This window comes from Macaca fascicularis, chromosome 9 (genome assembly GCF_037993035.2).
Source record: "Macaca fascicularis isolate 582-1 chromosome 9, T2T-MFA8v1.1".
Classification (NCBI taxonomy): domain Eukaryota; kingdom Metazoa; phylum Chordata; class Mammalia; order Primates; family Cercopithecidae; genus Macaca; species Macaca fascicularis.
This window is the reverse complement of record NC_088383.1, coordinates 112,883,315-112,905,612: the sequence shown is the minus strand read 5'-3', so window position 1 is coordinate 112,905,612 and position 22,298 is coordinate 112,883,315. Positions and strand designations below refer to the sequence as shown.

General features: G+C 50.3%; 1 protein-coding gene and 1 long non-coding RNA gene across 4 annotated transcripts in view; both read left to right on the top strand.

Annotated features, from left to right (window-relative positions):
• Nucleotides 1–2,060: 2,060 nt before the first annotated feature.
• LOC141407737 (uncharacterized) lies at nucleotides 2,061–3,561 on the top strand. Its single transcript, XR_012418192.1, has 2 exons — nucleotides 2,061–2,130; nucleotides 3,010–3,561. It is a non-coding gene; the product is annotated as an uncharacterized lncRNA (long non-coding RNA).
• Nucleotides 3,562–4,817: 1,256 nt separating this feature from the next.
• The window catches only part of SH3PXD2A (SH3 and PX domains 2A), a 255,862-nt gene continuing 238,381 nt past the window's right edge, over nucleotides 4,818–22,298 (top strand). For 2 of the 3 annotated variants that reach the window (XM_005566353.5, XM_005566352.5), the window contains exon 1: nucleotides 4,818–5,171. In XM_005566353.5, the coding sequence (XP_005566410.3) occupies nucleotides 5,100–5,171 (72 nt within the window). In that variant the 5' untranslated portion in view covers nucleotides 4,818–5,099. The remainder of the gene's footprint in view (nucleotides 5,172–22,298) is intronic. The other variant, XM_015456641.4, reaches the window with a different exon arrangement.

Genomic DNA, 22,298 nt, shown 5'->3' with positions numbered 1-22,298 from the left:
TCAGGGTTTGCTGGATTCTGGAAAATCCAGGGGATTTTGAAAAAGAAAGTCTGTGGTGGTTTATCACTAAAACGGAACCATACAGGCTGATCTCTTATACCCAGATGATGCTGGCAACCCCCTCCCAGCCAGGAATACACTTCAAGGTATGTTCAATGATTGAGATAGACAGTATGAAACCATCCACACTCATTCCTGAAGGTCTTAAAACACAATGCACTAGTTTGGGGGCCAGATGTCTGGTCAGGGTTAGGGATGCAGCCTGGAGTTACGGAATAATATTGTTTTCCTCTGTGAATCTAATTATGTCCTTGGCCTCTTTGGCTGTGCAAGTTCCCAGATTTCCCTCTGGTATTCCAGGGGCATGGTCACTTGCTAAGGCTGGAATGCCAAGTGGTTCTATCAAAACCTTCTGCTGTACACGGACCCTCACCGGAATCCAGGCTAAGACAGGAGAGTGAGACTCTCAAGGGACCGTGTAAAGAAGCATGTTGAGATTTCACTGATGAACTTACTGTGCTGGGTGTCAGACGGAGGCGGCTTCCACCATCTGGTGGTGTGGTTACAGGAGGGGCCTGTTACTATGGCTAGAATTCGTGAACAGTGGGGCTGGGTGGTGGGGCAGTTCTGGGGCCACATCCTGGTCCTGTTCCCCAGCAAGGAGAGGAGAAATCTGACAAGCAATTTACTTCCCTGGGCAGTTGGCCTTGCTGTCTGCTCCACATTCAGGAGGGACCATCCTCAAGACACTCCCCAAACATAAGTCAATAAATATATCAGGGCTGATGTGAGAGAGAAAGGGAGTGGGGGAGAAGAAAAAGGAGGAAGAGGATGAGAAGAAACAGAGAGAGAAGCATGAGCGCTGGACTGCTTAGCGTCTGTAGAATGGCAGGTTATTCATCCCAGGCCCTCCTGCCTATCCCTGGGGCAGGAGGTAAAAGTGCTAAAACCACCTTGGCCAGAAGAGGGCCCCAAATTTCACTCAAATTTACACAACTCTGGGGAAGAGTCTGGCTAGACCTGTTTATGTAAGTTATCCACCATTGTACAGCATGGAAAGGGCCAGAAAGAGCACCAGAGACCTGGACATGGGAAAGAACTTCAAGGTCACAGGCTGGATTATGGTTGGGTCAGGACCAGAACCCAGGTTGGGTAATTCCTGCTCTGAGACTCTATCCTCCAATTCTTCTTAGGCATTGCTTAGTCCCAGCAGTATCTACAAATATCTGCTGAGATCCCAGTAATTTAAAAAGACAACCATTTATTGAGGGCCTGGCATGTGTAAAGCCCTGCGCTGGGTGGGCAGGTGTGTGTGGCAGGTGGCAGGCGGCAGAGGTGCTGGATGATGGGGGTGGGGAGGGAAAGGGTGGTGTCCAAGTCTAAGTTCATTGTCCTCAAGGCCTTCAAAGGCTTCTTGCTGGTTTAGAAGGCAGAACCCAAAACACAGGAAAGTTAAATAACAATAAAAGATATAAATAAGGGTCAATACAGTGAAGGCTGAGCTGTCTAGGGTGATGTATGATTAGTAAACAAATGTGTGATTAGGAATTGTCATTCAATTTCTGAAGAGGAAGAGGTTAAACTGTGCTTTCATATAGCAGGCTGTGGTTTCCAGTACTTTCCTGTATGTTATCTTCTTTGGGGTGGTCACAAAGGCCCTACATGGGAGAGGAGGTAGGGTGGGTTCTGTTTTAAGGGAGCTAATGGAATCTGCACATACACAGAGGACCATGGAGACACACACGGCCTCTGCTCTAGAGGAGTGTACAGTCCTCTTTACTGGAAAGTCCAGGCATCACGAGTTCGTGTGCTTGTGTGAATGGAGAACTGGAACCAAGGACTCCAGGGTTTGAGTGAGTGCAACATTCTAGACCTGCAGGTGTGCTAAGTGTGCTCTTTAAATGAGCTCTTCTTGCCCTAGTATAGGCACATAAATGTGGAGGGGAAAGACAGCTGGTTTGGGACTAACTGACTATGTGGCATCAAGCAACTTGCTTAGTTTTTCTTGGCCTTGGTTTGTTCCTCTGTAAAATAAGAGAAATAAATAACCTCTCTTGTCCCTTCTAGTTGGAAAGTTCTTTGATTCTAAGCAGTCTACAATGACCTGTTTTCGAAAAATCAGATTTTCAGGTATCAGTTTGCATCTTTATTTTGCCTTCTCTTTCCCTTACTTATCCTAAACTTAAAAGTTTTTTTGCAATTATATTTTGTCATTTTTAACTCACACAATGTCCTTGGGTTGGAGTCATCCCCAGTTCATGGGTGGAGGTGACAAAATAGGGGTTTCTCTAATCTTCTCTAGCACTAGCTCTTTGAGCAGATGTTTTCAACATAGGCCATCCTATATACCTACTGTGTGCCATGCATAGTTGGGGTATTTAATGAATGATGAACAGTCCCTGTTTCCAAGGAAACTTCCCCCAGTCTCTGTCATTTTTGGGGCATTGCCAGGCACATGTGAGGCATTCAATAAATGTGTATTGAACAGAAAGGAATTCCCAAGGCACTGTGGGAAACAAATCTGCATGAGGTTGAAATGTACCCAGAGAAGAGATAGCCTGCACCATTTCATGCTTAAATCCCCTTGGACATACAGCCCCAGTACAGAGAAGACATTTTTCTCCCACAGGAAGAAATAACTTCTGCCCAGATCTTGGCACCATGGGGTTGAGTGGGGAGCACTCAGTTGCTCCCTCCAATTGAGGTAGTTGCGGAACAAAGGGGGAAGTTGGGAGTATGCTCAAGTCAGGCTTAAAGGCCTGAATTTATAAGATGTCAAGTTGCAGGGAGTTTTTTAGGCAGGAGAAAGGCTACCACCTTGTAGGCCACTAGGATGAGGGGAAGCATTGGGCCCTCTCTCCTACAAATTTCTCGTGTTCATTGTGGATCTGGGTCCAAAAGTAGGGTGATAAGGAAACCACTAGAGCTATTTTAGGTGAGCTGACTGCTTTGATTCACAAGGGGACCCAAGGCAAGCTAAACCCCCTCCTCTTCTTCCCCCTACAACAGCTAAACACCAGCTCCCCTCACTGATGACTTTTCAGGCTATATTAGCACTTCCAGAAGACTTTGCCATCCACAGAAGATGAGTTACCCAAGAGCCATGATGAATCTCTATATCACAAACTCACAGGCTGTCTTGATCCATCATCAGAGAGGACCTGGAGCTGGCCAGCACCCTCCCAGGTTCTGGAGCTCAATGCAGAGGACTCGTGCCAGGTGTACCTCTCATCCTTTCAGGGAATAAGCCTTGCTCATGGAGGTAATGCCCTGTGCTCCCATTTTCCCATCAACTGAGCAACATTACCAGGTGCACCTTCCCCAGGACTCCTGCTCCAACGTTCACAAAAGTTTTCTATCATCTTCTCTGACCAAGAAGCTCTGGCCTGGTGCCAAGATCTCTCACAGTCTGAGCACCCTAGGCTCATCCATCTTTTTTTATTTTTTATTTTTCTTTGTCTTGTGCCATCGTTTGGTGTCCTGGCACCCTTCCCCAGGAAGGTTGGAGGAATACTGGGTTACTCTGTACGGAGCAAATGTGTGAATAAATAAAGCCTTAGATCTGTGCTTGGGTTCTGACAGTCTAGAGGACTCACAGAAGAAAGTATTAATGCAATTAGGTCATAAAATTATTTGTCCTCATTTCAGATGTTTCACATTGGTCCACAGTCACAAAGCTTTATTGTGATTGTGAAACAACTGGAGTAGTTGTGAAAACACTACCCCTTTAAATGTTTGAAAGCAGAATGGGAAAAAAATATTGAACCAGAAGAGGGGAAGCTACATTGAATTAAGTAGTAACTGTGCTCCAAGTCCAAGGACCACGGACAAATGGCTTGGAAAGTGGGTTTTCCAGACTATAGGGAGGGGTGAGAATGCCAGAGCCTGGGACTCATGGTGAGCTGGCCTCCAACCGGGTGGGTTTTCCCACCATTGTATGCTTCTTTCCCTGTCGCCAGCCTGGGGAGGGTCCCCAGGGGAGCCCTGGGCTTAAGGCAGTAGTGTTATGCAGAGTCTGTAACTTTGTCATTGGTAAATGATGTCACAGGGTAGGTACACAAGCCCAGATCGATGGATGACCCAGGCAACGAATCGATCACATTTCCGGGGAGAATTCACCCTTTATGACCTTCAGAGGGTCAGGTGGTTTGTCCAAAGAGGCTTTGGCTTGAAGGATTTAAAGCTGGCCCTTTCCCCATTCCCATCTCCTCCTCGGGGGCCTGGGCAGTAACAGCAGGGTAATAAACTACTTCTCATTAAAGAGATCTGGGGGTGGAAGTGGTAGGGGGACATAAAAGTGGGGACAAAAAGGCACAAATCCGCTCCCAGGCCGAAAGCCAGGATGGGGGCGCGCTGGGCTCACTTTCCCCGTTCCCTCTCCCCGTGAGGCCACCTTGAGTTTTTGTGCCCGGAGAACTAGCCCCGTGCCGCACCAGGCCGCAGGCTGCGCGCTGCGCTCGGGTGGGGGCTTGTCGGCCCGCCCCTGCCACTGGGGCCGGGCTGCAGCCCCCTCCCCGTCGCCCCGAGCCCCTCCCCCGGCCCGGAGCCCCTCCCCGCGCGCTTCCCCTCGCTCCCCTCCCTCCCTTCCCTTCCCTTCCCTGCCTGCCAGGCCCTGCCTCCGCCTCCTGCGCCCACAGCCTCCGCCAGCGCCGATCCCCCCGGAGCCCGAACCGGAGAGCGGCGAAGGGGCGCCGCCGGCCCCTCCCCAGGGCGCTGACAGCAGGCTCCGGGGCCCCCGCCCCGTCCCCTAGCCGGCGGGACACACCCCCGCCCCTCCTGTGCTCCGCCAGTTCCCGCCGGACCCACCGGGCGGCGGAGAGAGCGAGCGGGCGAGCGGAGCGCGGCGGCCGCGCGGGAGTGAAGGGGCGCGCGGCAGGCCGGCGGGGAGACCCCCGGGGCGCACGGAGCCCGCGCACCCTTCGGGACCCTCCCCCGTCCCCAGGCCCGGATCTGTGGGCGCCGGGAGTCCGGGCAGCGTTCGGCGCGCCGGGCCGGGGTGGCGGGCGGACCCGGGACCCGGGCAGCTGGAGAAGGAGCCGGAGCCCGGCCGGGATGAGAAGGTGACGCCGCCGGGGGCGCCACTCGCGTTGTGGGGGACGATGCTCGCCTACTGCGTGCAGGATGCCACCGTGGTGGACGTGGAGAAGCGGAGGAACCCCTCCAAGCACTACGTGAGTACAGCCCCCGCCGACCCTGCGGGGGGTGGCCCGAGGTACCCGGAGGGCCCCGGATGGCCCCTCGCCCCTCCCCTCTGTGAGGTCCCGGAGCTAAGCGCCCACTGGGCAGCCCGCAGCCGTGGAGTTTCTTCGCAGGGCTGTGATCTCCAGGGAAGCCTCTTCTGTCCTTCCTCCTTCCCCTCCCCGGTTTCTTTTTTTGGCATTGGAATTGGCAAGTGGCTGCCCTTGTCTGTTACAACGGTGAAGTCATCTGTCCGCGTTTGATGGATGGTGGGGGGAGCTTTCGTCAACCCCTCGCGGAGCAGCCCCGTCGGGAAAGCGCATCTCCTTGGCCCTCCCCAGGGGCCCTGGGCGCTCACGCTCACACAGCCCGAGATGCTTTCAGAGCGCGCCCTGGAGAGGGAAGCCTCGCGCCCTGCCTCCCACGCCAGCTCTGTCTCTGCCTTCCTAGGCCTGGGGCAGGGGCAGAAGGAAGCCGCCGCCCCCCCGCCCAACCTCCACCCTCCGCGCTGAGCTTTGATTTCCCTCTTAAAGCCATTGTGTCCGTCGGTGTGAGGAGAATTGTGGCTTTTCCTTTTATCCCTCCTCTGGACGTGACCCTTAACCGGGTTCATTTCCTCTTAAGTGATGCTCCAACTCAGACACGAGGAGGCGAATGTTTGCTGTGGTCTCCGAGGAACCGCCGACTGCCCCTCCCCCTTCCTCCTCCAAACTTAATGAGAAGGGGTTAAGGTTGACTGGGCCAGCTCCAGAGCCTATGTGACAGTTCCCCTTTCATCTCAGCCGGTCCTGTCTTCCCATCCCTCACACCTTAGGAAGTAAACACGGTGTCCTTGACCCCTCTGAGCGTCTGTGCTCCTGTGCTTGAGATAGAAGAAACCCAAGCACAGAGGACTGCATGTTATTTGCAAATTGGGTATTTAGAGGAGCAGTTTGAAAGCTCAAAGCATTAATCTTAACAGTTAAAACAGGCTGCTGATTGCTGCCCTGAATTGCACATAGATCTCTGAAGTGCCTTTTCTTCCACTGTTGCAAAGGGACTGGGGTTTGTGGCAATGTCAGCCTCGGGCTACTCTTTCTGCCTTTGTCACCAGTGTAGCTCTGAATTTTGAGTTTCTTTACAGCTGAGCAAATGTGGCTGGGCTCAGATGGGGAGGAGGTAAATGTGGCGGCAAGTTCCTGACCAGGCAGGGAGGTGGGTGCCTGTTGAGGCCAATCCCTGACACCCTTAGAGAGTTGTTTCTTTTGTGTCATCTGGTCCAGCAAGCTTCTTCCTCTGCTGTTACAAGAAAGCTCTTTTTGGAGGGCTTGGGTCACCAGGTGGTCAACCTGCTCTGTGGACAGATGTCCATTTGTATATCCCAGGGTTCATTTTTCTCAAATGTTGCAGGCTAAGTTTTAAGGGTTCTCATTTATAGTCCTCGGTTGAGCTTGGCACTGCATTCAACAGATGGCACTCTCTGCTCTGAGACCCAGGCAGGTGCATTTCCAACTCTGGATTTTAGACGAAACATCACATTTCAGCTCCCACCGATGGTGCCTAAGGTTGCAGATGCAGGACACACTGGTAACAAACTAGAACTGGGGCCCCCTGCAGACAGGATTGAAAGGCAAGGTTATGTGCTGGGGCTCTGAAGGTAAACGGTCTTGCTCAAAGCCTGGCGCGCAGCCACTAACTAGCTGTGCCACCTTGGGCAAGTTATTTAAACCTCCCCCAGCCTCAGTTTACTCAATTTCAAGTAAGGATAATAATAGTATGTACTTCCTAGGGCTGTGGGAAGAGTTAAATGAGATCATCTATGTAAAGCACTTAGCCCAGTTCCTGGCACGCAGTAAGCTCTTATTAAATGGTAGCTTATTATTGGTGAGATTCTGACTAAGAAAGTATTTTTGAAAAGCATCTATTAATGGTCTGGCAAAAAGGAAGAAAGATTTTGGGTTTTAAGATTGACAATAACTTGTTCTATGTGAAAAACACACAAGAAGCCCTGTCCAGTTCCCTCGAAATGATCATTTCCTTCCTTTTTACAGACAAAGTGTTTCCCGGGACATCTCCGCTTCCCGAGTAAGAATCGATGACATTATGTTTGGGGCAGGGAGTGATGTCACTGAACAGATGGGGCCATACAGAGTTCTGAACTGGGGTTCTGGAAAACACTGAGAGGAGAAAGTGTTACATGTTGTGGAATTGTGGAATGGGCAGAGACCCGAAGACTCATCTGGCTCAACTCCTTCATTTTACCGATGAGGAAATGGAGAGCCAGATTGGGTAAAGTAACTTGCAACACAGCTACTCACAGCACCTCGGTCTAACTGGCCTTTTGCCCGTCGTGTGGGTTTTTTTCACTGCATGTACCCTAAGTCTGGTTAGGGTTGGTTAAGAGGACAAATATCTGGTGGTCAAAAAGTCTCTACCCATTTGGGGCATTGTATATATATTAATACATAACATAAGCATCTCCAATAATAGGAAGGGGGAAAGAAAGTAATAGAAAGGGCCTGGTGGGACAGACAGGGGCAGGAGGAGCGGGTTGGGGGAGGCTGCAGCCTCTTTCTCTCCTGGCCCTTGCACGGTGGATACCACACACCAGAAGCTCAAGTATTGTGGGTAAGGCTCTCTGGTGTGGTCAGCTGGCAGATCATGCTGCAGCCATCGCCTTTGTGTTCTGGAAACCCTCTACACTGGAGGAGCATGCCTTCTTCCAGCCTCTCCTCTGCTGATGGTGAATTCTGAGTCTGTGGTTTGGTAAATTGCAGAGCAGAGAGGTTTTACGGGATGTGCGAGTCAGCTAGAGCTAGCCGATGAGAGGCCTGGGGCCCATGCAGGAGGAGCTCTGCTGGCTCCAGAGTGCTGAGAACACACTGCAAAGGTTCTCTCAGGACATTCTGCAAAGGGTTTGCTCATCCCCACGGGGAGCAGGAGCTGCCTGAACACCAAGGGTCCCGTCCGTTCAGTCTGTTCATGAAGGCACACAAGTAGCCTCCATCATGTGGATGGCACTGTCAGCCCTGGCTTCCTTCCTCTCTGCCAGGCCCCTGCTTGGGGTGGGGTTGAGAAGGGCAGGCAGCTGCTACTAAGGTCAGGCTCTCTGGCATGAAGCTAGGCTCCTTTCCTGGCTTTCTGAGCTCTGCCTGGGGAGACCCTAGGTAAACTGGCTTTGACCTCTGACCGCTTGTCCTGAAAATGGTCCTGATGATGCTGGATGCAGAATGCACATTCCTTCATTTGAAAGTTTTTCAGTAAAGATTTGAATTCAGGTCCACTTGATTCTTTGTGCTCACAGGCAGGTATAGGTATATATCAATTCATATGGTGGTGGAGAAAAGCTCATTTATCTAAAACAAACAAGAAATTATATCTATTTGGATTTGGGAGGTATTGCACTTTCACAGTTGTTTTACTTCCTGATTGTTTATTTCAGACAAATACCAATCATGAATGTTCTGATCCTCTGCAGGACTCTTTAGGGAATGCAAATAATAGCCAGTTTAGCAGTTACCATCGATGGTGAAACATATTTAGCACTTGTGTTTTCATGTGATTCCTGCAGGTCATTGAATGTACCCTAATGTGGGGTAGGTTTTTGGATTCCGTTTTACAGATGAATTAACTGAGACTTGGAGCAATTCACCAACTTGCTTAGGGTCTCGCAGCTAGCACAGGGCAGATCTGGGGCAATGCAGGTCATGTTAGCTCCAGAGGAGGATGTGGATATAAGGTGGGGCCCTTCTCCTCAATTAGAATCCGGGCAGGAAGGCCAGGCTCAGCCCTGTTCCATGGTGACAGAGCAGTGCAGGGCTGTATTTAGGACTGCCTCACTGTGGAGACATCTACCATGTGCCCTGCAGGTGAGTTCGTGGTGGGCAACGCAGGCGGGTTACTGTGAGGCAGGAGGAATAGAGCAACTTCAGGCTGGTGTCTGGTCCCCAGTAACGCTTGGGCTGATAAATTAAGGGTTGACCCTGTGGAAATAATACATTCTTCCTCTGTTTAGATCATCCCAGATTTTATTCTTGGTCCTGGGAGCGACGTGCTTAGGAATTGGCCCCAAACTCATTCATTTCTCCACCTTTCTTTTTTTTTTCTCAGCCCTTAATTGTGACTCCAGCCCCACAGGAATGAGAATGTGCAGCCACAGCCTGCAACGGTCTTTTTCAGGACCAGTTCCATTATGGAATGAGTATGGTATTGGGCAGATCAGTGCTTGAACCCTACCTCTGGCACTTCCTAGCTGTGCAACCTTGGGATGTCACTCTGAGCCTCAGTTTCCTCATCTGTAACTTCACAGGGCTTTTGGGAAGTTGGCCTGAGATAATTTGGGGTAAAGTGTCTACCCAGTGCCTGACCCCACCATGGACATGTACCATATACTAGTTGCCATCTGCTGTTCCTGATCACCAAGGCACTGCAGGTGATTTAGGACCCAGTCAGTGAATCTGAGAGAAAAGGAAAGACTGAGGCAAGAAGAACAGCCCAGCTTTTCATAGTTTGTTGGGGAAGTGGGTTACACGCCCCATGGAAAACACCCAGCCTCCAAGAGGAACAGATAAACACAGAGCAGCTGTTCAGACCTGGAGGGGTTCCTGGAGCTGAGCATTGGGATCTGGTGGTAGCTTTCTGGTGAGCTGGGAAGAAACAGAGGTTAGGAGAGAAGGAAATAGGTTGCTCTGGGTAAGGGCAAAGTCAAATAGGATCCTAGCCCCAAGGTCAGCACCACACATGGGTTAGCACTCTTGCCTGCATTCTCTGTCTCTCTGTTTCTCTTACACATGCACAAGCATGGGAACGGTTTCTTCTCTGGGGAGGGAAGTGATCGAGGGGTGATTCACAGGTCTGACAAGGCTCTCTGCTCATGGAACAACCGACCACATCCTTCAAGGCCGTTGGAACAGGGAGCACAGCCAGCCATTTATCGCAACCCTGTGTTGAGCTGAGTGAGTGCTTTTGGGGGGTAAACCAGGGTAGAAATTACCATGTGTGGTGGCAGGCAGAGGGGAAGGGAAGAGAAGGGAAAAATAAACCTATTTGATGTCAGAGGAGACCGATTCCAGCCCAGAAATACAAGCCCCAGCTGCTGCATTTTCCAAAGAGATATTCCGGGGCCAGCATGAGTTAACTGACCGTGGAGGCTATGAATTACAGAAGTGTTGTTAGGACTTCTGACTTTGGGTTTGCACAGCAGTTCCCTGTAAATTGCCTTCTAATTGCCTCAGCCTGAGTCACTGACCAGACTATTTCTTGGCCAGAAAAAGTCTAACAGGCAACTGTATTCTCTTTTACCTCTTAATTAAACAAAATGAAACAAACAATAGAGTTATACACATGGTAGTCCCACTTACTCCTCTTGAGTTCTGAGAATCCAGGAAAGGGATAGTGGATTAGGATAGGGACCCAGGGGACAGGAAGGACAAGGGGTGTGTGTGGGAAATGAGGTGGAGATTCTGGCTTTGGAAATAGGTTCTGAATGAGGGCCAGAGGTGTTCTCTGCCATGACAATTGCCAAAAATAATGGAAGTGCCCAATAGAGTGATCAGGGCTTCCAGAGGCGGATTCCCAGAGCAGCATGCTGCTTCCTGCCTGGCCCGGGCTTCTGCTGCCTGTAGTGCAGCCAGTCACAGGCGGGCAGGTGAATGGAAAGGTCAGGAGCCTAGCTGTGAAGGGGATGGGGGTCACAGGAGGATCCCTCTTATGCCTCTGGGTAACCCCCAGGCAAGTCACCAGTCAGCCCACAGAGACTGAGCCCCTGCTGTGTGCATGGTGCTAGTCAGAGTCCAGCAAGGCTGTTAAGATGCCATAAGAAGGGGGAGAACTAGCATACAAGCACCTACTATGTGCCAGGCAATGCAGAAGATGCCTTTAGAGGCGATTTTACTTGAACCTCATAACAACCCCACATGGTTAGGTAGGTGTTTTTATCCCCATTCTGTAGGTGGGGAAATAAAGCTCGGAGGGTTCGTGTCATTCTACTCAGAGTAATTCTGAGGCAGGGCTGGGATTCTCACCCTGGTCTCTGACACCCTCATCTATGAATGCCACTTCTTCCCCAGCACAGCTGGCTTGCTGAGAGAGAAAATAACCAGCGAGTCCAGGCTGCACCACCTGAGGATGAGGGGTGCACCTGGGAGGCTGTGTTATCCCAGAGCACCTGTGTGCTGTATCCCTTGACTGAGCATTGGGATATCCTGGCCCCACCACTCACTGTGTGGGATCCAGTGCAAGTTACTTATGTCTCTGAGCCTCAGTTTCCTCATCAGTTAAAAAAAAAAAAAAAGAATATATGGGGAAAGTAGGACCTAGCTCTTAGGGTTATGATGAAGATGAAATGAGTTTGTAATTGTAAAGAGCTTAGACCAGTACCTGGTGCCTTATGAAGAGCAGCGTAAGTATTTGCTATCACAATCACTAAGTCCTGAAGCTGTTCAGAGGAGGGAGAGCGCTCTGTGAACTGGAGTTTTCAGGGAAGACTGACTGGAGAAGGCAGGCTTCATGATGGGCCTTGAGGTGCAATTAGGATTTGGCTGGGAAAGAGTAGGATATAGATGGGAAAAACTGGGAAAGGGCATTCCAAGAAAGGGAAAAGCAAAGGTGCTGGAGGTGGAATGTGCAAGGAAAAGCTGGGCAAAACCGAGGGTGGATGAGGGAGAGAAGGATGACAGGAAAGCTCAGGGCCAGCTCTGAAGCCTCTGATGGCAGCAGAGGGAATTCAGTTTATTTTGAAGACACCTCGGAACCCTCCCAAAGGCTTGGCAGGGAGAGGGAGCTAAATAGTAACTTTGAGGTCCTCCTGGTGGGCTCCAGGGCTGTTTTTGCGACTGTGTCTGGAACAGAGCTAGGTAAGGACTGGAACCTTTTTCTAGCTCTGCCTGGGGGACTCTTTAGTTGGCCAGCAGGGTCCCTCCCCTCCTGTTTACAGCTCTCACTGCTAGAGACCTGGCTTCCCCATAAAAAGTTGATTGCACCCTGGCTCTTGGGGAGGAAGGGTTGAGGAGGAGGAGGAGGAGAAGAGGGAGCAGCAGGAAGTGAGGTGTCAGCTGCTTTGGGTCTTAACTAGCATAGGGCCCTGTATGGGAGGGCCTGATGCAGCTGTGTTTCAGGTGGAGTAATTTCCATCCACACTCCCCCAGTGGCAAGAGAGAGAACGTGCCTATCGTCGTAGGGTCTGGGGGCCAATACCTCACAGCCTGAGGGGAGCCCAGCATGTCTATGTCTTCTGAACCATCCATGCTAATGTTGCCTTCTACTTCAGGATCTCTCTGAACTTGTTTTAGTTTTTTCTTTTTTTTTTTTTTTAGACAGAGTCTTACTCTGTCACCCAGGCTGGAGTGCAATGGTGCCATCTTGGTTCACTGCAACCTCCGCCTCCCGGGTTCAAGCCATTCTTGTGCCTCAGTCTCCCAAGTAGCTGGGATAACAGGCATGCGCCACCACACCTGACTAATTTTTGTATTCTTAGTAGAGATGGGCTTTTGCCATGTTGGCCAGGCTGGTCTCGAACTCCTGACCTCAGGTGATCCACCCACCTCAGCCTCCCAAAGTGCTGGGATTACAGGTGTGAGCCACTGCACCTGGCCTGCACTTGTTTTAGTTTTAAATGCAGTGCTTCAGCTGGGCATGGGGGCTTATGCCTGTAATCCCAGTGCTTCAGAAGGCCAAGGCGGGGAGGATCACTTGAGGCCAGGAGCTCAGACCGGCCTGGACAATGTATCAAGACCCCATCTCTACAAAAATTTTTAAAATAAGCCAAAGTAAGCCAAAATAAGCCAGGTGTGGAGGCATGCGCCTGTAGTTCCAGTTACTCAGCAGGCTGAGATGGGAGGATGGCTGGAGCCCAGGAGGTTGAGCCTGCAGTGAACCATGATCACACCACTGCATTCCAGCCTAGGTGACAGAGTGAGACCCTGTCTCAAAAAAAAAAATTCTAAAAAGCTAGGCATGGTGATGCACACCTGTAGTCCTGGCTACTAGGGAGGCTGAAATGGGAAGATCACTTGAGCCCAGGAGTTGGAGGCTGCAGTGAGCTGTGATTATGCCCCTGCACTGCAGCCTCAGTGACAGCAAGACCCTGTCTCTAAAAACAAATAAATAAATGCAATGCTTCAAACTACCTCTTCATTTATTTGACCTCTACCACACTCCCAGATAGTCTAGTAAGCCTTATTCTTAGGGAAAATGTAATAATAAAAATAACAGCTGACCTTTCTAAATGTTTTCTATGTGCTAAGCGTTTCATATGGATGTTCTCAGAACAGCCCCATGCAGCGTGTAGCTCCCACCAGCATCCATACTGTGCAGGTGAGAGCACAAAGGCTCAGAGAGCTCCAATGAATTGCCAGATGCCTCTCAGCTAATAAGCTGCATGTGGAGAGGCCTGCACTGACCCAGGTCTGCTGGCTCCAAAGCCTGCCCTGTCCCCACAGAGACCCCTTAATGACACATTACACACCCAGGGTGCCTGGGCGCCACGCTTCCACCTGAGGCCTGGTTGGTTGGCTCCTCAAGCCATGAGATCTTTTACATTTCACCTCCCCCTTCTAGAACTACATTTGCCCATCTAGAAAATGGGGCAACTGCTTCTTTTCAGGCTTGCCTTGCAGAGGGGAGGGTGGGTATAAAAGCTGCTTTGGAAAGCACTGAGCCCAGAGATGATAGCCGTGTGAGGGGGTCCCCTGATCCCCCAATCTGGGTTCTTAATTATCTAGGGCAGGGATGCTATACAAAAAGTTTTTCCTGACCCCAGGGCATTTTTAAACAAGGTTCACCTGCCCAGCCACCTCTCCTGAGAAGCCTCATAGACAGAGTTGACTCAGGAATACTTAGGCTCCTAGTGACGATCTCTTCTAGAAAACGGCCTCTGGTTTTCCTTGTTTCCAAACCAATCATTTTTTGTGAACAGGAAAAGACAGAGTTATTCCCAGTCCCATCTCTCCCTGCTGTTACCTGAGCGGAGGAAGTGATATCTAAGTGGCTGAGTTAGCAAAGGGGAAACAGCTGTGGTTTCTGCCCCTCCATTGGGCTGCTTTCTCTGTCCCTGTGCTGTCATTTCCCTTTGGCTGGTGAGGAAGCCACCCTCCCCAAGCCTGGGTGGAGGCCCACGGCTGGGTCGGAGTAGACTGTGTGTGTGTGTGTCAGTGCAGCATAAATTATGCGGTGGGGCGTGTGGGACCATTTAGCCTGTTTCTGGGATCCCTGGAGCATGAACTTCAGACCTGTTGGAAATTGATCACTCTTATCAGATCTGACCACAACTTCAGGGAGTCAGGAGTGGAAGCAATGCCCCATGTTGAGAATGAACTTGCAGGGTGTACCAGGTGGGGTAGGGATTGATGGAATGTGGGCTGGTTTGCACTTTTGCCCATCACTGTGTGGTCCCTTGTAGAGAACCCACGTTGTTTTCCTTTTTTGAGGAGTACTCTCACTAAAGGAGACCTTGGCCCGTATTATAGCACCACCATCATCATAGAGCTGTTACAGGAAAGGGGTCCCGATCCAGACCCCCAGAGACGGTTCTTGGATCTCGAGCAAGAAAGAATTCAGGGCAAGTCCATAGAGTAAAGTGAAGGCAAGTTTATTAAGAAAGTAAAGGGATAAAAGAATGGCTACTCTATAGACAGAGCAGCCCCAGGGTCGCTAGTTGCCCATTTTTATGGTTATTTCCTGATGATATGCTAAACAAGGTGTGGATTGTTCATGCTTCCCCTTGTGAGACCATATAGGGTAACTTCCTGACATTGCCATGGCCTTTGTAAACTCTCATGGTGCTGGTGAGAGTGTAGTAGTCAGGATGACCAGAGATCACTCTCGTTGCCATCTTGGTTTTGGTGGGTTTTAACTGTCTTCTTGACTGCATGCTGTTTTCCTTTTTTTTTTTTTTTTTTTTTTTTTTTTGAGACCAAGTCTCACTCTGTCGTCTAGGCTGGAGTGCAGTGGCGCAATCTTGGCTCACTGCAACCTTCGCCTCCTGGGTGCAAGTGATTCTCGTGCCTCAGCCTCCCGAGTAGCCATAAGGCGCTCACCACTGTGCCCGGCTAATTTTTTGTATTTTTTGTATTTTGTTTTGGTGGAGACAGGGTTTCACCATGTTGGCTAGGCTGATCTCGAACTCCTGACCTCAGGTGATCTGCCCTGCTCAGCATCCCAAAGTTCCGGGATTACGGGCATGAGCCACCACGCCCAGCCTACTGCATACTATTTTATCAGCAAGGTCTTTATGACCTGTATCTTCTACTGACCTCCTATCTCATTCTGTGACTTAGATATCTGGGAATCTGGGAATGCAGCCCAGTAGGTTTTAGCCTTGTTTCACCCAGCCCCTATTCAAGATGGAGTTGCTCTGGTTCACATGCCTCTGACACAGCTACCACATATTGAATTCCCATTTTGTGCCAGGCATTGCCTGGCCTTTGATTTAGAACCTCTGGCCCCAGTGCGGCCATTAAGATATGTATTTTTAACCCTATTTGACTCATACGGAACCTGAGGTTTGGAGAGGGCAGGTAGCATTGTTAAGAAAGCACAAACCCAGGCAGATGTGACCTCCCTCCCCTTCCCCAGTCTGTGCCTGGTTTTACGCCATCACTGTGTCTTACACACTTGGTCCCTTTTCAGGGCACCCAGGGCTACAGGGGCTTCTGTGAGAAGGTGCTCCTCGTGGGGAACTTGCCCTGGTTGCTTTTGCCCATCTAAGTGTTCAGAGCGTAAAGGGATTGTCCCTGTCCTTTGAAGTGGCTGCTTTGTAAACTCTTTCATGGTAGGCCCAATTCTGACCCAGCGTTATCCCGTTTCCTGATGGCCCAGACCCAAAAGGCTATTTTAAGGGACTTGCCTGTGTGGGAGAATTTCTCTGTAACAACAGAGAAGGAGGCCTGGCTGGCCTGGCATGGGGCTGGCAGTGGAGCTCCGAGAGGGTGAAACTCTGTTCTGAATTCTGCCTCATGGGCTGGAACAGATGAGTTGGGCCCTCAGCACAGTGCCTGGCACCCAGAAGGGATAGAATCACTTCTTGATGAGTGTGAGATTCCCAGAGGTGGCAGCCCAGGGATTTCTGCTGGTCGGAGCCCCAGTGGTTCGGCAAACGGATGCTTCTCTTGCAGAGTTAAGGTCCATAATAGAACAATGTCTGCACTTTGGTCTCAAGCTGGGATTAATTACTGACTTTAGTCATCACTCATTGGCAACTTGATGCAAGCAGCCTGATGTTTTTTGTTATTTCTGAACATGGCAGCTCCCAGGCAGGGGAAGTGGGGATGTCAGGTTAGAGAATGTATGGGTGGAGTCCATTTTAGATGCAGGCACTTGTCTTATTTAATCCCCACAGCAAACCCTGGTCATCATCTGTGTTTTATAGGAGAGGAAACTGAGGCTTAGGGAGGTGCAGCATCTTTGCCCCGTCACTGACAACATGGGTGGGAGCCAGAGTTGCATCCCAGATCTCTTCAGGAACAAAGCCCATGGCTGCAGATGGCTTTGTCTGACAGCTTCTCTAGGGGATGGGAAGCTAGGGAGCTCGTCACATAGGTCCTAGATAAAACTCCAAGGGGCTGGATTAAACCCCAGGTCACCTGCCCATGTGACCCTCCCTCTGAGCCCCTCCCTGAAAGCATGATGTGGTTGGAGCAGATGTTAGGATATGATAACAAGCTTGCTATAGGAACAGATCTGTGCCAAGGTCTGGCCTCTGTTTGTAGGTTCAAATTTTTATTCCCCTTGAACTCTTGCCCAGGGCCACTTTTGAAGGCCTGGCCCTTCAGAGAGTTCAGCTGCCAGAGTCTCTACATCCTCCTCTTGGGGATGGTGGATAGCATGGCATTGTGTGGTAGGGAGCATGGAGGGGTTTAATTTCCTGGTATTTTCAGCCCCATGCTTGCTTAGGCAAAACCAGGCTCTGGAAACCAGAGTAAGCACTAAGAGAGGGACTTGAGTGCCAGCAGTTGGAAGTTGAGGGCAAGAGGATGGGGGCAGAGCATCGGCAGCTGCTGGCATGGGCTCTGGCTCTGAAGCTGGCTATGATTCACAGCCCTGCCACTCATTAGCTTGTTTTACTTGGCCAAGTTTCTTCACCTCCGTGGGCCTCAGTTTCCTAAGTAAAATGGGTATAGTAATACTGTTACCTAGCCCATATGGTTGTTACTCATATGATAACTGTTCCATAAATGGCACTATTGCTATCACCATCGTTATCATCCTTCTTGTTTTTGCTCCGTTTCTGTCATCTCCTGGAAACTTCCCTGACCTGTCATCTTACAATGACATTTCCGTCTATGAATTTTTATAATGTTAATTGTTTTACATCTCATTGAACACTTACCAAGAATGACCTTGGATTGTTCAGCCTTTGGCAAGCTGATACTTACTCATGTTCATTCATTCATTGTTTCATTCAGTCAGTATTTGAATGTTTACTATGTGTCAAGCGCCAGGAACACAGCAGGACAGATACAAATCCCTGGTCGTTTAGAGCTTACATTCTGGTGTGCGAAAGGAAACAATAAACAAATGACACCCTGTCATTTGCAGCAACATGGATGGAACCGGAGGTCATTATGTTAAGTGAAAGAAGCCAGGTGTGGAAAGACGAATATTGCTGTCCTCACTCACAGGTGAGAGCTAAAAAGAGTAGCTCTCACAGAGGTAGAGAAGAGTAGACTGGCGGCTACCAGAGGCCAGGTGGGAGGGATAAAGAGAGGTGTTGATTAATGAATAGAGAAATACAGTTGGGTAGAAAAAATACGTTCTAGTATTTGATCGTACAATAAGGAAATTGTAGTTAACAATAATTTTTTGCATATTTCACAATAACTAGAAGAACTGGAATGTTCCCAGTACAAATCAAAGATAAGTGTTTGAGGTGGTGGATATCCCAATGACCCTGATTTGATTATTACACCTTGTATACAGGTATCAAAATATCACATGTACCCCCAAAATATGTATAACTATTATATATCATTTAAAAATAAGAATACAATAAAATAAACAAAATAGGTCAAGTACATCGTCTGTGAGATGGGGATGAATGGCGTAGGGAAAACTAAAACCGGGTGAGGGAGACAGGCATGTTGGTGATGGTGGGAGTCACTGTGCTATTTTATAGAGGGTGGCCAGGGACAGCCCCACTGTAGAGGTGGCTTTTGAGTAAGACTTGAGGGAGGCGAGGAAGTGAGCCCTGTGGCCATCTGTGGGGTAAGTGGTTGAGGGAGAGGGAACAGCAGGTACCAAGGCTCCGAGGTAGCTGGTGTGGCCTGAGTGGAGAGAGAGAGGGGAGAACAGCAGGTCATGGGGTCAGATAGGGAAAAGGGTCACGTCGAGCCTTGTATCCCTCGCTGCCCCACACAGCATGCTCTGCTCAGCAGTGAGGACTCATGATGACCTACTGGAGACTGAAACTGGCCAAAACACTGCCAGAGAGGTGGCTTCAAGGACTGCTTGAGGTTGGACCCTGACCCCCTAAAAGAGACCTCCTGGGGAAACACAGTTTCCATCAGTGTCATGGTTAGGAACTCCAGGGCCCCAAAGGCACGGTACACACCAGGAAGCCTCACCGGCTGAACGTTAGTTTTGTGCCTACTGTGTGCAAGGCACTGTGTTGAAAGCAGTCCTCCAGCTGGGGGCCGGGAGGTGGGGGGAGGGGCGTGAATTCCTGCAAAAGCAGCGACCACCACATCCTTTCATCTTTAACGCCCCCTCCTCATGCTAGCAGAGGGTCTAGATTCAGGTACGTCCTGGATCAGTGTGATAAATCCCTGGACAAAGGCTTCATTCTACTAAAATCCCTTCTGCCTCCACCTCACACTCCTATTTTTACCAAAGCTTCTAACTTACAGTTGCTGAAGTTGGTTGTTAGAAACTCAAAACACATGTTCCTATCAGCGTTATATCGTAAATGGTGTTAAGATTCTCAAGTCGGCTCACCAAAACTTTTCTCATCCTCAGAGTACTCTGAGTTGTATCCCTGACAACTAGATATCTCTAGTTCACCTACAGCGTAGGCTAACCTGGGAGCCTAAACGCTGTGTGTAACATCCGGGGAAACTGTCTTCCATTGTTCACAGTGAGAAGGAAACTCTAAGGCTACATAACAATAACAACCATAACAACAGCAGCATGAATGATGTGCCCGCCACTATGCACATCACTCATTTAATCCTTGCAACAGACTATGAGAAAGCACTATTAGGGTCCTTCCTTTACTCGGAGAGAACAGAGGCAGAGAGAGACGCATGAGATGCATTTACCAATGGTCACAAGCTAGGAAGGGGCAGAGTGGGGTTCAGAGCCAGGCAGTGGGACTCCAGAGTCCTTCGTGAAACCTCTTGCTTCCTGGCCCTCTGGGAATCCCACCAGCCAGCCTTGCTGCAGCCCAGGGTGGCTGTCTTAGACCTTATGTGCAGGACACTTGTCATTAGGTGTTAACAAGTGTCAGAGTGAGGGAACAAAAGCCACGGGTGGCCAGTATGAGCAGTTTCTCTTTCTTCTCCCAGACAGGAAAAACCATTTGTTTCTGGAACCTGACACTGCAGGGGGTGGGCTCGGTGTATGTGGCTGCCTTCCTGGGCCATTTACAAGTGCAGCACATGGGGCTGGGGAGGGGGCTGGGCTGGGGTGGCGATGTGTTTATTGGTGGAAGCTACATTAGGGTGTCTGGCAAGATGTTTTTGACACCTAGACCATTCCACTCAGTGAAACCCAACAGGTGGCCAGGCTGTTACTTTAGCTGGAAGCGGGGCAACCTCCCCACCCTGCCCTGTTCAGTTTATTGTTGGAATGAGATGGGTCCTAACCAGTCCTTTCTCTCTATGGCCCCAAAATAAACAGCAGCTGTTGCTGGCGCCATCATCTCTGCCTCTGCCAGTCTGTCAGCAGCCCCGGGCTCTTGCCTGGCCTTGCCCTTTTTGATTTGATGGCACTGGGCATTGGGGCCCTTTAGCTTTGCCCTACGGAGCCTGCCCTGCTGACCAGCTGGTGTGCCCTGGCATGCCCTCTCCCAGGCCTGGTGCCCACTGGCACTGTCCCCTCTGGCCCTGTAATGAGGCATGTGTGCATGGCGGTTGCAAACTCAGACTCCAGAATCTGACATCCATTTGCCCCCTGGTTCTGCTGCTTAGTTGGTGATTTTGGGGAGGCAGTTTAATGCTGAGCCTCAATTTCCTTCTCTGTAAGGGCAGCTATTAGTATCTGTATCACAGGATGTTGTGAAGATTTTGTGGAGGCAGCCAGTGGGAGGCCGACTGCCTGATGGGAATCCCAGCCTTGCCACTCAGGGGCTGTGCGGCCTTGGGGGAGGGACTGTGTGGCCTTGGGGGAGGGGCTGTTGGCCTTGGGGGAGGGGCTACAGCTCTGCACCTCTGTTTCCTCATCTGTAAAATGTTGATAATAAAAGCAAAAGGCTGGTGATGAGGATGGCATGGGTTAATTAATGTAAAACACAGAAAACACTCAGAATACTGCCAGGCACAGAGCAAGAGCTTGGAGACTGGAATAGCATATGCTCTCCCTGTCAGAGAAGGCAGAGCACCCCTCGAAAGAATCCTTCGCATGTGCATGTCCAGAGCTGACACAATTGCTGTTCTCCTGACCTGACTTTCGGGTCTGTACTACCAGGCTAATTTGCTTGGCCTCGTGTTGAACTTGTGATTAGAACTTCCTTCAGGGTTTAGGGGTGGTGGTGGAGCTGGTAATGAAAGAGGATGGAGGCATGAAAAAAGAGAGTTGGGATTTCTATTCTACTTGTTAGTGGTTCTGCTGATGTAATGTAAGAAATGGAAAAAAGATTATGTCCATGGCCGAGGGCTGCCTTCAGAGCTGGTGAGCAGATCCCACGTGGGGTTGACCATTTATCTGTGCTGATGTGCATGCCCCAAGACATTCTTCTAGACCTGTATGTATGTCGATGTTCTGGACACCCTCCCTGTGGGCTGGCAGCTGGGGCCAGCTCACTTTGGCCTCTTCCTGGCTCTGTACTCTGGGAAACTCTTGCTATCTTTGGTTTTTCCTTGCTTTTTCTCTCCATTTTGGAAAGATTGTACTGGGAAGCCCCATTAGAACATCCAAATGGAAAAATCTTTATTCTCAAAAAGAAAAAAAAGTCCTTGGCACACCGATGCCTGGTAAAGATCCCCCACTTAGGAATGAGCTGTTACACGGTCTCCCCAGGAGCCTGGTCCTGTAGGAGTGGTGGCTACCCGTGCTGTTTTGCCTCCCTGGCCTTTGTCAGTCTTTGTCCAAGGAGAGTGGGCAATGGTAGCTCCATTCCCAACATTTGGGGTGCTGCCTTCTGACACATAAGTGAAGAGAATGGTCTGAACCTTAGAGAGGAAAGCAGCAAAGTAGTTCAGAGTGGGGGTTCTGAAACCAGACTGCCTGAGTTCAAATTTCTGCTGTGCCATTTATTGCTGTGTGGCCTTGAGTGAGTCCCTTACCCTCTCAGTGCTTGGATTTCCTCTTCTGTAATAGGATAATAGTACCTTCCCCATAGGGTCGTTAGGAGGATTAAATGCCAATGATGGCGAAAGCCCTGCTAAGGTGCCTGGTGCAGAGTCAGTGCTCCATGTTCCTGCCGTGATTTGCACCCACACCGCAGGTGAGTCTGCTTCCCATCAGCCCAGAGCCCCTGGGGCCTGACAGGTATATATTTAGAGCCCTTGAGAGGGCCGCACAGTGTTTGTGACAGTGGTGTCTTGGCTGGAGCCTGTGGCATGTTCTAGAGGAAGGGCGAGTGTAAAGATTCAGGCCAGCAAGGGATTTCCTAGCTGAGTGTCTGTGAGGAGTCCTTCACCCTGGAGGCTCAGCTTCCGCAGCTAACCATGCCCATGCCTCCCTTGTCAGTTGGCTGCAGAACCAGAGACACCACGAAGCATCCGGTAGTCAGTCTCCTTCACGATGGCCATTCAAACAGCTGTGAGGCTTGGCGAGGGCCCCAAGAGGCGGCTCAGTGGGCTCTGGCCTTTCCCACTGTTTCCTGCACTCTCCGCTCTTTCCCTCACTCTCCTGTCGAGAGCAGCAGCCCTGAGTTGTGCAGGGCTGTGGGTGCGGCAGGTGACGGTGTCTTCTGCAGGTACTGTCTGTGTCCTAGTCTGCAGAGCTCCTCACATCCTCACCTTCTCTGAGGGATGCTGCTGGGAAGT